The sequence below is a fragment of the Delphinus delphis genome, chromosome 16, assembly GCF_949987515.2.
Source record: "Delphinus delphis chromosome 16, mDelDel1.2, whole genome shotgun sequence".
NCBI lineage: Eukaryota > Metazoa > Chordata > Mammalia > Artiodactyla > Delphinidae > Delphinus > Delphinus delphis.
Window position 1 is genome coordinate 2,672,077 of NC_082698.1, and position 14,922 is coordinate 2,686,998.

Here is a 14,922-nt window from a genome sequence, read left to right on the forward strand (position 1 = left end):
AAACCAAGGCTGGGGGCTTCTGGCTAAGTTGCCTTAGCAAGATTCTTGCTGAAACTGGAAAATGCAGGGATGAACACGGGAGCCCAAAGGTCAGAGCCTAGTTGATAAGAGATTTCAGAGGAACCTGAGTAGTTTGGTCAAGGAGACCATCTGTCACTACTTCAGGGACTAAGCGTTTGTACCCCCATTACCCAACGGTTGGCTCAAGCATCTGAAAAAGCAGCCCTAGGTGCAAAGAACAGTGAAATTGAAACTGGACGACAAAGCAGGTCATTTAATCTCAACTGCAAGACACATACATGCAAAGTTTTTAAAGTAGAGGTAGTAATACAGGTCCACAGTAGTACTTTATTTTCAATTCTGAAATGCAAAAAGTTCTAAAACATAGAAGTTTCCCCCTAAGTTTGGAGCAAACTCATTGGAACTAACATAAGACTATAGCCTTTATATATCCCACTTCGGGTTAATATTTGTGAATATTCACACATTTTTGCTGCAGAAATATTGTCTTTGATTATATGCCGTTCCAGACCCCGCTGAAGGTGTTTCATGCAGTATGCATACTGCCCTTTAACACAGAATCCAAAAAATTTTGAATTCCAAAACATCTGGCCCCAAGGTCCCCCACCCCCATCTTTATTGAGCTATAACTGACATTTGTCATTTAAGTTTACTGTGTACAATGTAATGATCTGATATATGTATATACTGCAAAGTGATTACTACAGTCAGGTAAGTTAACACATCCATCACATAGTTACATTTTGTGTGTGTGTGTGTTGTGTGAGAACTTTTAAAATCTACTCTCTGATCATCTTTCAAATATATAAAGAAGACAGGATTGCTACTATAATCACCATGCTGTATATCACACACCCAGAACTTAATCACCTTGTAACTGGAAGGTCCCAAGGTTTTTGATACAGGATTAACTAGTAGTCCTAGAAGTACTAGTAGTAGAATTGAGCACTTAGTTTGTGTCAGGCATGGTTCTAAGCACTTTACATTTAATCCTCCCAATACCAGAAGAGTCATCATCTTTTATAAATGAGAAAACTTACGTGATTAGCTACTTAATTTGCTGAATATCCTGCATAAAGTAGCCCAGCTGAGTAGGGATTCATGCTTTTCACCACAACGGGTAAGGACAAGTCTTTGTGACAAAAGATGCCTCCAACTGAAGCAAAATGGTAAATTTACAGTGACTCAAATAACAGAGACAAGACAAGACGTCTGGAGATTGGTGGTCAGCTGGTTTGGGGTTGGTTCAGAAGCTCACATTGTTAGCCTGGATGCCTTCCTACTTTTCACTAAGTTTCCAACCAGCTGCCCTCATGGTGATAAGAAGGCTGCAGCAGCTCCAGGGAGCTTCCACTGGCAACAACAGCAGGAAAGAACTAAGCCCCCAACCATCCAGCCCCTTTTTTAAACAGTAAGGAACATCTGTCCCAGAGCCAGCCATGCCCCTAACAGACCCACTAGCCAATCACTGTCAAAGGACTGGCTTATACTAATTTTAGTTAACCAGAAAGGACCTCGGGCTCGGCGATTTGGTGCAGAAGCCGGTGCGGCTCTGCGGTGGGGTACTGGTGCCGGCCGAGCCTGAGCACGCTCCAGCCTGGACAGGTCCCTCGGCTCCCTGAGATGAGGGCAGTGCAGCTCCGCACAGCACTGGGTCGCGGGTGCGATGCCCACGGTTTGGGGACTGCTCACAGAGGGAATCCCACCCCACGACGGCGCGGACAGCAAGGCCTCGGTTTCCCCTTCCGCACAGCCCAAAGGCCCCGGCAGCTCAGGCCTGCTGCCTCAGAGAAGCGGGTGCTCCCGGGGCCTTCAGACGAGAAGCTACCGTACCACGAGCAAACTCGGCAGGAGGCCACCGCGCGGTCTCGCAGCAACCGGGGCCCACTCCCGCCCGGAAGTTGAAGCTGCATCCCCGGGACTACATCTCCCAGAGACGCCAGAGCTTCTCCCATGCTGATAAGGCCCGCTGCGCCTTCTATCAGCCAACCAGACACAGGAAGACGGCCGCAGACTGGGCTCGGAGACCAATCACAAGAAAGGAGGCGGGCGCTCCTCCAGCCGGTCCAGGGTCTGTAGTCGAATCGTGACGAAACCCCAAGAGTAGGTTCTTTGGAGCCCCACGGCCGACTCAGTGATCGGAGAAGTGACGTTCAGCCCTCTTCCCGAATCAATGACCTGAGGCAAACGTCCCCTCAAACGTCTCCTCAAGGCTCTGGCCTCCGCTACTCCGGCCTGTAGCCTGGGCCCGCCGGGTCTCAAGGGTTCCTTGCGGCGCCCCGCCCCCAGCCCCTCATTGGCTCCCTCGGGGCACGTGGGCGGAGAGGGCGTGGTCGCGGCGGCGTGGGCCGGCGGCGGCACCTTGCAGCCTGTGGGCATGAGAGGCTGGGCGGCCTCGGGCCTGGGCCCGCATGGACCCCCTGGCGCTGGGCCGGTGGCGACGGCGGAGGCCAGAGGAGCTGCAGGTTCCGGGGGACGCGGTGAGTCCCCCGGGGCCTGGGCCTTAGGAACGGGAAGGCGGTGGCTCTCGGCGGGCCCCCACTGGGCCTCGCGTCTTCTGGCGCCCTGCCTGGGAGGAGGCCCGGCCGGAGCGGGGCACGCGCACCTGCTGAGGCGGAGGGTAGTGGGCGGGGCCGCCCCTCAGACCGCGCCTGCGCAGAGATGCGAACCCGGGCGCTCAGGAGCACTGGAGACGTAGGGTCCCTCAGATGTGCGCGGGGCTCCCTGCAGGGTCTCGATGTCTAGGTCAGGGGGGTGTCCTGCATTCTGCACGACGCTGTTCCTAAGTCACGCCTCCACGTGCAGGCGCTGGACTGGGTGTGGTATGGGTGCCAGGTGAGTAGACACGCCAGGCCTTTGCTGTGAGAGAGCAGGGTAAGAGGTGATCAGTAAGGGGGGCCAGGGCCTAATCAAGCTGGGGTGGGAGGGTAATCGGGTCTCTGTGAGGCTTGAAGGGGAAACAGTGTGGGTAGGAAGCGCGTAGGCTTTTAGGGAACTGAAAGAAGTCCTGTGGGACTGGAGCAGGAGTGCAGGGCCTCTGAGCTGCGCTCTTGTCTAACACCTCTGCCTGCGAATTGCTGTTTCTCACTTCATCTCGTTTATTTCCTTCTAAGAGCAGCAAGGATCTGCCACCATACCGTGCTTCTTAATTGTTTGTCTGCTTCTTCTGGACCTACGGGCTCCATAAGCATGGGGTGTGCCTTCTGAGTTAATGCAGGCAACGTTTTTCTCAAATGTTTTGCACAGCATAGCAGGAGTGACGAGCTTTCTACTCTGCAGCATGTTTCCTCACCACCCACTGCCTGACCACGAGCCAGTATCACTTATGTTCTGTCACAGTGGCGCCCCACTCCCTTGTGCCATATTACAGGGCATAGGTTAAGCTTCTGTAACAGAGGGACTTCAAACCACATTGGCTCAAACCGGATGGAAGTTCGATTCTCCCGTACATTACAGTATGGAGGTGAGCCCAGGGCCGTGGAACACAGAGCCGCTAAATATAAGTATGGGACTGGTGGTACCCAGATCAAAGACATCCAAGGACTCAGTTACCTTTTGTCCGTGGCTTCACCACTCCCTGGGTGTTGTCCTCCAGACAGTGCGAAGTAAATAGTAGAATGACACGATCATACTGACATTTAAAGAGCTAACTCTTTCCACAGAGCAGCTTTGTGGGAAATGAAAGGGATAGTGGTCAGAGGGGAGGCCAGGAATAAATAGATCGTGGGAGGCGACAGAGGTTCAGACAGAGGGGAGTGAGATGGTGACAGTACACAGACTTGGCTGTATATTTTGGAGGAAGAACTGTCAGGTCTTGCTGGTGGAGTGGATGTGGAAGGAAATATAAAGGGAGGAGTCCAGGTGACTCCCAGGGTTGTGACTTGAGCACCCAGATATGCAGTGGTGCTGTCATTGAGGAAAGATTGACGTGTGACTGCAGGAGAAAATGAGGAATTCCTGTTAGGCCACACTGAGTTGTGTGTCTTAGAGACATTTAGCAGAGATGTGGCAGATACTGCCAGTCCTTGAGCGGCTACCATGTGGGTTATCAGTTTCACAACAATCCGTTATTATACCCGTATTACCAATGAGGAAACTCAGGTACAGAGAGGTTAATCAACTGGCCTAAGGATGCACAGCTAGCAAGTGGTGGCAGTAGGTCTTAAACCCCACTGTCTGCCTCCAGAGCCTGTGTTCTTAACCACTGGGCTATACAGCTTCCCATGGGGGGCTTGTGGACCTAAAACATGAGACTTCAAAACGAAGTCCTAAATTGGCCATCAAATGATGAAAAGTGTGATGCCATGGGCTGTCAGGGGTGGGGAGCCGGAGGTCACTATTGATCAGAGAGAACAGGAAGGGCTTAATGGAAGAGACCTTGAGTGATCTTTCAGACTGGAATTGCTGAAATTAAACGCCCAGGTTGAGGCTACAACACTTCCTGATTGTGACCAAAGAAGGATGAGGTGGTATCTTATTGCTGTGGTGTGTATTGCCTCCTAATTTGATAAAGTTCTTGTTTATGTTGTATTGTGTCCTAGTCTTTGATCTAATAATCCAGATTGAGTTCAATTAAGTAGCCAAGCTCTTGTCCCAAGTTTTCCGTTCTCTCTCACACACACACCCCCCCTTCAGAATTTGGTCACTCAGGAAGTGCAGCTCCTTTCCTACCTCTGTGGCAGCCTAGTGGCCCTACACCCTGTGCGTTAAAACCAGCCGTGGAGTTAGGAGCTACAGCCACCAGGACCCATCTCTGGAATGAGTGAGTCTCATGAACCAGAGTCAGGTGCCTCTCCTGTAATCTTGTTAGTGTCCTGATCATGGTAAGGTTGGCTAATGTGGTAACACGTGTAGCAGTTAAATATCAGTAGTGATTATCGTTTCCGTCGGGTAGCCGTTTTTTGAGCATCTATTGTGTATCAGGAACTGTTCTAGGCTCTGGAAGAAGAGACGTGAGGTCCTTGCCTAGGTTGACCCCGTGACTCGGGGCATCCAGTGCCCGGCTCCTTTCAGTCCCTGCCCACCACACTCACCTTTCCTTTAAGAATAGAAGTTTCTGCCTAGAACAGCTGAAGATTCATGTCTACTCAGCCTTTCATCTCCCTGAAGACTCTCCTTCCATAAAAGCTCTGTAAAGAGCAAGTTCTCTAGGCAGAGCATACCTGGGCTCACGTTGAATTGATATTTTTTTCTGGTTTAATCTGAGGTGATCCAAGATCCCCTTTCCCAGCTTTTGGTTCCTAGGGATAAGTGGCCATTTCCTGTGTTGTAATTTCTTTCCATTCTTTGTCAATGTCCTTTAGAAATAAAATAGAAGGATACATTAATTGATTGGCTATTGCAGGGTTTTTTGCCTATAATTTTTCTTTCTTTTTATTTATTTTTTAACAACATTATTGGGGTATAACAAACTACAAGTACTTAAAGTGTACAATTTGGCTTTTTGGCTATTATAAATAATGCTTTTATGAACATGTTCAAGCTTTTGTATAGACATATATTTTTATTTCTCTTGGGTGTATACCTAGTGGTGGAATTTCTGGGTCATATGGTAACTCTCTAACCATTTGAGGAACTGCTAAATTGTTTTCCAAAGTGGCTGCCACATTTTACATTCCCACCGGCAGTGTATGAGGGTTTCAGTTTCTCTGCATCATCACCAACACTTAGTCTGCTTTCTAAATTGTAAATTGTAACCATTCTAAGTGGATATGAAGTAATACCTCTTTGTAGTTTTGATTTGCATTTTCTTGATAACTAATGATGTTGAGCATCTTTTCATGTGTTTCTTTGGCTATTTGTATATCTTCTTTGGAGAAATGTCTGTCAGATCCTTTGCGCATTTTTAAATTGGGTTGTTGTCTTTTTATTATTAAGTTGTAATAGTTCTTTGTATATTTTAATACCAGTCCCTTATTGGATACATGATTTTCAAAATTATTCTATTTCATACCCCAGTATTTTTCCTAAAAGTCATAGTTTTAGCTTTTACATTTAGATCTACATTCCATTTCAAGTTAATTTTTATATATGGTGTGAGGTAAGGTTCCAACTTCATTCATTTGCGTGTAGGTATTAAGCTGTCCAAGCACCATTTGTTGAAGAGACTATTCTTTCCCCCCATTTAGTTGTCTTGGCACCTTTGCTGAAAACCAACCCACTGCAAAGGTGAGGGTTTTTTCCTGGATTCTCAGTTCTGTTCCATTGATCAGTATGTCTGTCCTTATATCAGTACCATACTGTCTTGATTACTGTAGCTTTATAGTAAGTTTTGAAACCTGGAAGTGAGAGTCCCCCAACTTTGTTCTTTTTCAACATCGTTTTTGCTATTCTGGGTTCCTTGAATTTCCATAGGAATTTTAGGATCAACTTGTCAATTTCTGCAAAGAAGTCAGCTGGAATTCTGAATTGAATCTATAGATTAATTTGAGGAATATTATCTCTTAATATCTTAACAATATTAAGTCTCTGATCTATGTACATGTGATGTCTTTCTAAGTTTCACTGATTTTTCTCTATTGCTTTTCTATTTACTTTGTCAATAATTTTCACTCTCATCTTCTTTATTTCCCTTTTTCTTCTCATGTTGGGTTCACTGGTTCTTTTGTTTCTTGTGACTGAAGGTGGATTCTGAGGTCACTAGGTGGAGGCCTTTCATGTTTTCTAACGTAGGCACTGACCGCTATACATTTCTTCTTTAGTGAATGTAATGTTTTGTTTTTTATTTTTTCAGTTCAAAATGCTTTATAATTTTCCAGTTGATTTTTTCTTGGATGCATTTGTTATTTAGAAGTGTGTTATTTAGTTTCCAGATATTTGGGGATTTTTCTAGAGATCTTTGTTACTGCTTTCTAGTTTAATTCCACTGTGGTCCAAGAACATACTTGGTGTGACTTGAATCCTTTGAAGTTTACTGACACTTTTCCTTTTCTAAAATTTAATTTAATTTATTTTTAAAATTTTATTGTAGTAAGAATGCTTAACATGAGATCTGTCCTCTTAACAAATCATAGGTGTACAATCAGTTATTGTTGACTGTAGGTATGGTGTTGTACAGCGGGTCTCTGCTGATGAATAACTCTCCATTTCCTCCTCTCCACAGCCCCTGGAGTTAGCATTCCAGTCTTCGTTTTGTGAATTTGACTATTTTAGATACCTCGTATAAATGGAATCATGCAGTACTCGTCTTTCATTATCTTGCATATTTTGCTTAGCATAATGTCCTCAATGCCCCTCCATGTTGTTGCATATTGTGAAATTTCCTATTTTTTAAGGGCTGAATGGTATTCATTGTTTGAATATACCACATTTTCTCTATCCATTCATTTGAAATGGACATTTAGGTTGTTTCTACATCTTGGCCATTGTGCATAGTGCTGCAGTGAACATGGACATGCTAAATGTCCATGAAGTAGGGTTGCCAGATCATATGGTATTTTTAATTTTTTTGAGGAACCTCCATACTGTTTTTCCTATGAGATGACTTCTTTTATGACTCAAAATATGGTTAGTCTTGGAAAATGTGTATTCTGCTGTTGAGTGAAGTGTTCTATAAGTGTCAGTTAAGTCAGGTTGGTTGATAGTTTGGTGTATATCTTCTGTATCCTTAACAATTTTTTTCATGTCCTATAATTTTTTTTTTTTTTTTTTTTTGCGGTACGCGGGCCTCTCACTGTTGTGGCCTCTCCGACTGCGGAGCACAGGCTCCAGACGTGCAGGCTCAGCGGCCATGGCTCACGGGCCCAGCCGCTCCGCGGCATGCGGGATCCTTCACGGACCGGGTCACGAACCCGTGTCCCCTGCATCGGCAGGCAGACTCTCAACCACTGCGCCACCAGGGAAGCCCAATGTCCTATAATATTTTTAATGTTGTAATGGTTTTTGTGAGATGGTATTGAAACCTCTGAATATAATTGTAGATTTGTCTTTTCTCCTTGCAAACAACTTGCAAAAACTCCTTGCAAAAACTTCTATAAGTTTTTGTTTCATGTACTGTGAAACTCTTATGTGCATATACATTTATGAATTGTATGTCGTCTTGATTAAATGACTCCTCTGTCATTATGAAATCACCTTTTATATCCCTGGTAACATTCTCCATTCTGAAATCTATTTTGTCTGATATTAGTATAGCCACCTTAGCTTTCTTTGGATTAGTGTCAGCATTGTATATCTTATTTCACCTTTTTACTTTTAATCTATTTGTATCTTTGTATTAAAGTGAGTTTCTTGTAGACAGTCTATAATTGGGGTTTTTTTTGTTACTCAGTCTGATAATCTCTGCCTTTTCATTAGAGTATTTAGTCTATTTACTTTTAATGTGACAGTTAATATAATTAAAGTCTATCATATTGCTTTTTGTTTGTTTTATTTACTTCTTTTTGGTTTAGTAAGATATTTTTTTATGATTTCATGTTATTTCCTTCATTGACTTAACTGTAACTTTGTTTTTTGCTTTATGATTTAGAATATGCATCTTCAAATTGTACAGTCTGTCATCAGGTGGTACCATACCACTGTACATGTAAGAACCTTACAATATACACTTCCATCCCTCTCCTCTCTGCTTTTCTGCTCTTGTCCTACAGTTTACCTTGATATATGCTGCAAACCATACTATATTATTACTATTTCTGCTTAAACAGTCAGTCATCTTTTAAAGAAGTTTCAGTAACAAGAGCAAAAACTTACTGTTTGCCCACAGAGTTACCATTTCCAGTGCACTTCATTCTTTTGTGTAGATTCGTAGATTCGTATTTCCATCTGGTTTTATATTTTGGTTTTCTTCCTGAAGGAATTCCTTTAACATTTCTTATAGGACAAACCTACTGGTGATAAAAATTTTGACCTTTTGTATGTCTTTACTTCACCCTCGTTTTTGAAAGATATTTCTACGACATACAGAATTCTAAGTTGGTAGTTTTTTCTTTCAGTACTTTAAAGATGTTGCTGCGCTGTCTTCCTAATTGGTTTGTTTCTAATGAGAAATTTGCCGTCATCCCATCTCAGTTCCTCAGAATGTAATATCTTTGGTCTCTGTGTCCTTTTAGTTTTCTCTTTATCAGTGGCTTCGAGCAATTTGCCCATGGTGTTCTTTGGTATAATTGTCTCCATGTTTTTGTGTGTTTGGTGTTACTGAAATTCTTGGATCTGTGGGTTTATAGTTTTCCTCAAACTTGGGACATTTTCAGCCATTATATCTTCAAATATTTTTTTCTGTTTCCCCTCTCTTCTCTCCTACTGAAACTCCAGTTATACATCATTTAAGCTTCTTGAGGTCATACCACTGATGCTCTGTTCTTTTTTAAAAATCTGTTTTTTTTATTTTCAGGTAGTTTCTATTGCTGTGCCTTCAAGTCCACTAACCTTTTCTTCAGTGTCTAATCTGCTGTTGATTATATCCGTTACTTTTTTTTTTTAATCTCAGACATTGTAGATTTCAACTTATAACGTTTGATTGGGATTTAAAATATCTTGCATATCTCTGCGTAGCATTCCAGACACATAGAATACAGTCAACATGACTTCCTAAATGTCCTTCTCTGCTAATTCTTACACCTGTGTCAGTTTGGGGCCAGCTTTGGTAGGTTGTTCTCTTCACTGTGCATCATATTTTTCTGCTGCTTTGCTGCTCAGATATTGTGAATTTTACCATATGGGGTGCTGGATATTTTTAGATTCCTATAAGCATGCTTGAACTTTGTTCTGGGTCACAGATAAGTTACTTGGAAAAAGTTTGAGCCTTTGGATCATGCTTTTAAGATTTGTTAGGTGAGACCAGAATAGGGCTTGGTCTAGGGCTAATAAGTCCCCACTCCTGAAGCAAGATCTGTGTAGTCTGCCCTCTGCGTCATGAGTCATGAGGTTTTCCAGGTTTGGCGGCAGGGTCAGACAGTATTCCCAGCCAGTCTGAGCACCAGGTACTGCTCCTAATCCTTCCGGGTGGCCCTTCTCCTGCCCTTGGGTACTTCCTTTACACGTGTATGCTGACCAGCACTCAGCTGTATGTGTGTGCATCATCCTGTTTCTCGCTCTAGGCCACTGTCTTTTCTCCAGGGCTCTGTCCTGTGAGCCCCCAACATGCTCAGGGATGTGCTATGAACTCAGGGAGTCCCCCAGGCTCTGCCTCGGTTCCCCTTGCCATGCCGCAGCCTGGAAACTCAAGGCAGTGAGGGAGGGCAGGTATAGGGCTCAGCCCGTTTGTGTCCCTCTCTCAGGGGTCACTGTTCTTTGTTACTTGTTGGTCAGTGTCTTGAAATCTGTTGTTTCATTTATTTTGTCCATTTTTGGTTGTTTCGTGCAGGAGGGTGAATCTGGCCCCTGTTGCTCCATCTTGGCCTGAAGAGCTACTTGCATTATTGATTCAAAGCTTATAGAAAGAAGTTGCGACACACACACACACACTCAGTAAAGTTAAGTTTGAGGCACTCCTTAAACAGTGCAAGAATGTCAATTGTGAATGCTTTCTATCTGTTTTGACTTAGAATATTTAGAAGTTTGTGTAGGTTGTGCACTGCAGCAGCGAAGTCACTGCTAGCTAAAACCGCTAACAATGTGAATGTTTTCTGCACAGCATTTAGCTTGTCAGCCCTGGTGTGACTTTATTTAGCTGTGCTGTGTGGGCTCTTCTGCAGGTTGAAGGTGTTCAGGTGCACATGCTGTTGGCAGACATGTTTTTCCTTGTGGGCACCACACCTGTACACAGGTCATGTCTTCAGTCCAGGGATGAGCAGGCTTGAGCTTGGGGAGAGGGCAGGTAATTGTGAGCTGCAATCTGGAATGTTTTGGATGCAGCTGTTGAAATTCAGATGTGAGTAAATTGTAAAATTCCAGTCTGCCGTTTTCACCAATTCTTGGTATTATGAATAGCTGCCCCTAAATTAGAGGGCCGAGGGTATTTTATATCCACTCTTTTCTGGATAACTTTTAGATCTGCCTTTGTTAACACTTGAAAAGTTATCCAGTAAAGCTAGTAGTCCTTGTAGGCAAAACCACTTAGACATATTGATGGCTTTAACTCCATCCAGGTTGTCCTATGGGGTTGAACTTACAAAGTGAGAAAATTCAGAGTTAAATTTGCTTGTTTCGTCCTGTAGGATGTAGGTTTTATTGGCTCATCTGCTGAATTGAGATCCCCACTGTGAAAATCTAATGAACAGGGACTTCCCTGGTGGCGCAGTGGTTAAGAATCTGCCTGCCAATGCAGGGGACACGGGTTTGAGCCCTGGTCCAGGAACATCCCACATGCCACGGAGCAACTAAGCCCGTGCGCCACAACTACTAAGCCTGTGCTCTAGAGCCCACGAACCACAACTACTGAGCCCACGTACCACAACTACTGAATCCCATGTGCCTAGAGCCCATGCTCTGCAACAAGGAAAGCCACTGCAATGAGAAGCCCTTGCACTGTAGCGAAGAATAGACCCCGCTCACCGCAACTAGAGAAAGCCCACGTGCAGCAACGAAGGCCCAACCCAGCCAAAAATAAATTAAAAAGCAAAACTAAACAAAAAACCTAATGTATAGTAGCTGATGATGCGGACCCCTGACAGAGCCCTTTTGTTTTGCCTTTCTGTGGCCACTCTTCATTCTAAGTAATTGTAACCCACTCTTCAAGAAACAAGTTATTTATTTCTCTCACCTGTCTTTTAGTTTAGAAATCATCTGTTGAGCTACTTCGTATTGTCTGGTCTACTCAGTTTAATTGTATTCAGCCATTCTTCCATCTTGAAAAAGGAAATTTATCAATCATAATTCACCTTCAGTTATAACTCTAATACAAATACTCATACTGCCAGCTACACATAGCCTCAGTCATTTCTAGTTTTCAGCAGATTTCTTTGTACATGACACAGAAAAGTCAAAATGAGGTTAGGTCAGTCAGGAGGTAGTTTTCCACGGTTTGGGCCCTTGTAGGTATCTGTTGTGTTCAGCAGTGGCCCATGGAAGACCACGACCTGGCGTCTGCTTCTCTAATTACCAGGTGCCCAGAGCCAAGCGAGGCACCCAGTAGGTGTTCAGCACCTACTTCGTGACTGCTTAACGTGGAAGAGCATGTGTGTATGTGTGTTTAACTGAAAAGAAGTGAAGGGAGGATTACATTGATGCATAAAATTGTTGATATTTTCTAAGTTTCATTTATTTAGGGGAAATTATATATCAGCTGAGTGCAGTGTTCCCCTTCAGGACCATGCCCATGGCCCATGACTTCTCGGATTTCCCTTTTGCGCTTATCATCAAGACCACGTTGATTAGGGTTTTTAAAATATTAAGTGTACAATGAAGTGATTTTTCGTCACTTTAGTTGTGCAACCATCACCACCCAGTTTTAGACTGCTTCACCTCAGAAAGAACTCTTGTGCCCGTTTGCAATGACTCCTGTTCCCACCCCCAGTTCCAGTCAAGTGCTGATCTACTTTCTGTTTCTCTAGATTTGCCTTTTCTGGACACTTCATGTAAACAGAATCATACAGTGTGTGGTTTTGCAGCTGACTTCTTTCACTCTCATAATGTTTTTTGAGGTTCATCCATGATGAAGCATATATTAGTGTATTGTTTTTTGATTGCTAAATAATATTCCATTGTATAGATAGCCCACATTTTGTTTATTCATCAGCGGATGGACATTGGGGCTGTTTTTCCTTTTTGGCTATTATGCATAGTGCTGAGAACTCACAAGGGTCACATAGAGATCATTGTGTGGACATAACTTTTCATTTCTGCTAGATAGATGTCCCTCACCGGGATGGCTGGTTCCAATGGTAAATTGATGTTTAACTTCCTAGAAACTGCCAGACTGTTTCCCAAAGTGGCAGTAGCATTTTGCACCTCCACTGGCCTCCTGTGAGTATTCTGGTTTGTCCACATCCTCACGGTGTCTGTCGTTTTGATTATAGTTATCCTCGTAGGTGTGAAGTTAGGTATTCACAGCAATATCAATTTGCATTTCCCTAACGACGAACGATGTTGAAGATCTTTTTATGTATTTATTAATCATTTATATCTTTCTTGGTGGACTGTCTATTCAGTTTTTTTGCCCATTAAAAAAATAGCTTTATTTATGTATCATTTTAAATGGGTTCCTGGACCCAGTTCCAATGTGTGTATGTGTTGGAGGAGAGGCTTGCCCACAGCAGTTCTGGGACACCAGTAGGATGTCCGAGGATTCAGCTCAATCCTGACACTAACTACCCAGGGACAGTATCAGACCCCACAGGTAAAGGGCTCAGTCCCCCAAGGCTGCCCTGCACTTCAGATGCCCGTTGAAAGCTCAGGTTGTTACCAACTGGCTATAAATCAGAGGGTCCCACGACCCCCTCCTTAGATTCAATTAACTTCCTAAAACAGCTCACAGAACTCAGGAAGCCCGTTTACTCACTAGATTACCAATTTATTGTAAAAGGACATTGAAGGATACGAATCAACAGCCAGATGGAGAAACACATAGGATGAGTTCCTGAACAAAGGAGGTTCTGTCTTCCTGGAGCTTGGGGCCTGGCACACTGGTTGTGGAAGCGTCTGGTTCCCCATCCTGGAAGCTCTCCGAACCCCCTCCTTCTGGGCTTTGTGGTGGCTTTGTTATATACGCATGGTTGAACACTGACTCTGTCCCCTCTTCCCTCCCCGGAAATCAGGGGGTGGGACTGAAAGTTCCATCCATCTAGTTTTCTACCTTTTTCCTCAGGCAGCAAGTGCCCCCACCCCCCAGGTGCTTGTCAAAAGTCACTTCATTAGCATAAACCTAGTTGGGGTGGAAGGGGGCTTGTTATGAATAAGGAGACACCCACTTCACCTTTATGGCTGTGAAGTGGTTTCAGGAACTGAGGACTAGAGACCACGTATTATTGACAGAGAACACTCACGTTGCTCTAATCACGTGGCAAATTCCAAGGGTTTTGGGAGCTGTGATCCAGGAACCATGGACAAAGACCACATATATCTGAAAAATATGTGTTGGTCACCGGAATGACGATATATATATTTCTTATAAATCACAGTATTGCAAATTTATATACCGTTAAGTCCACTCTGTTAAAGTGCACGGATCCGTGGTTTTAGTGTACGTACAGGGTTGTGTAGACATCATCGTAATCTAATTTCAGAACATTTTCATCACCCCAAAAGAAACCTGGTACCCACTAGCAGCTCCCCCTCCCCCAGCTCTGTCTCTTGATTTGCCTTCTCTGGCCACTTCATATACATGGAATCACACAGTGTTTGGTCTCTTGTGACTGGCTTCTTTCACTTAGCGTAATAATGTTTTTAAGGTTCATCCATATTGAAGCATATATCAGTATTTTATTCCGTCTTGTTTCTAAATAACATTGCATTGTATAGATAATACCACATTTTATTTAACCATTTCTCAGTTGATGGACATTCAGGTTGTTTGCACTTTGGGGATTTTATAAGTAATGATGCTGTGAACATTCATGACCGAGTTTTTGTGTGGACATATGTTTTCATCTCTCTTGGGTGCGTACCTAGCTGGGGAATTCTGGGTTGTCAGCTAACTCTGCACTTAACATTTTGAGGAGTCACCAAACTGCTTTGTAAAGCAGCTGCACCATTTAAATTCCCACTAGCAACAAATGAGTGTCCCATTTTCTCCACATCCTTGCCAACACTTGTTTGGATTATAACCATTCTAAGTGGGTGGGAAGCGGTATCCCATTGTGGGTTTTTTTTTTTTTTTTTGCGGTACGCAGGCCTCTCACTGTTGTGGCCTCTCCCATTGCGGAGCACAGGCTCCGGACGCGCAGGCTCAGCGGCCATGGCCCACAGGCCCAGCCGCTCCTCAGCCTGTGGGACCTTCCCGGAATGGGGCACGAACCCATGTCCCCTGCATCGGCAGGCGGACTCTCAGTCACTGCACCACCAGGGAAGCGCCATTGTGGTTTT

General features: G+C 44.1%; 1 protein-coding gene across 6 annotated transcripts in view; it reads left to right on the forward strand.

Annotated features, from left to right (window-relative positions):
- The first annotated feature begins 2,171 nt into the window (after nucleotides 1-2,171).
- C16H10orf143 (chromosome 16 C10orf143 homolog) overlaps nucleotides 2,172-14,922 on the forward strand; it is a 106,067-nt gene continuing 93,316 nt past the window's right edge. For 3 of the 6 annotated variants that reach the window (XR_009522378.1, XR_009522377.1, XR_009522379.1), the window contains exon 1: nucleotides 2,172-2,501. Coding sequence is in view for 3 of the 6 variants with exons in the window: in XM_060033833.1 (XP_059889816.1) it covers nucleotides 2,433-2,501 (69 nt within the window). In the remaining 3 variants the exon portion in view is untranslated. The remainder of the gene's footprint in view (nucleotides 2,502-14,922) is intronic. The other 3 variants (XM_060033833.1, XM_060033834.1, XM_060033832.1) reach the window with 3 other exon arrangements.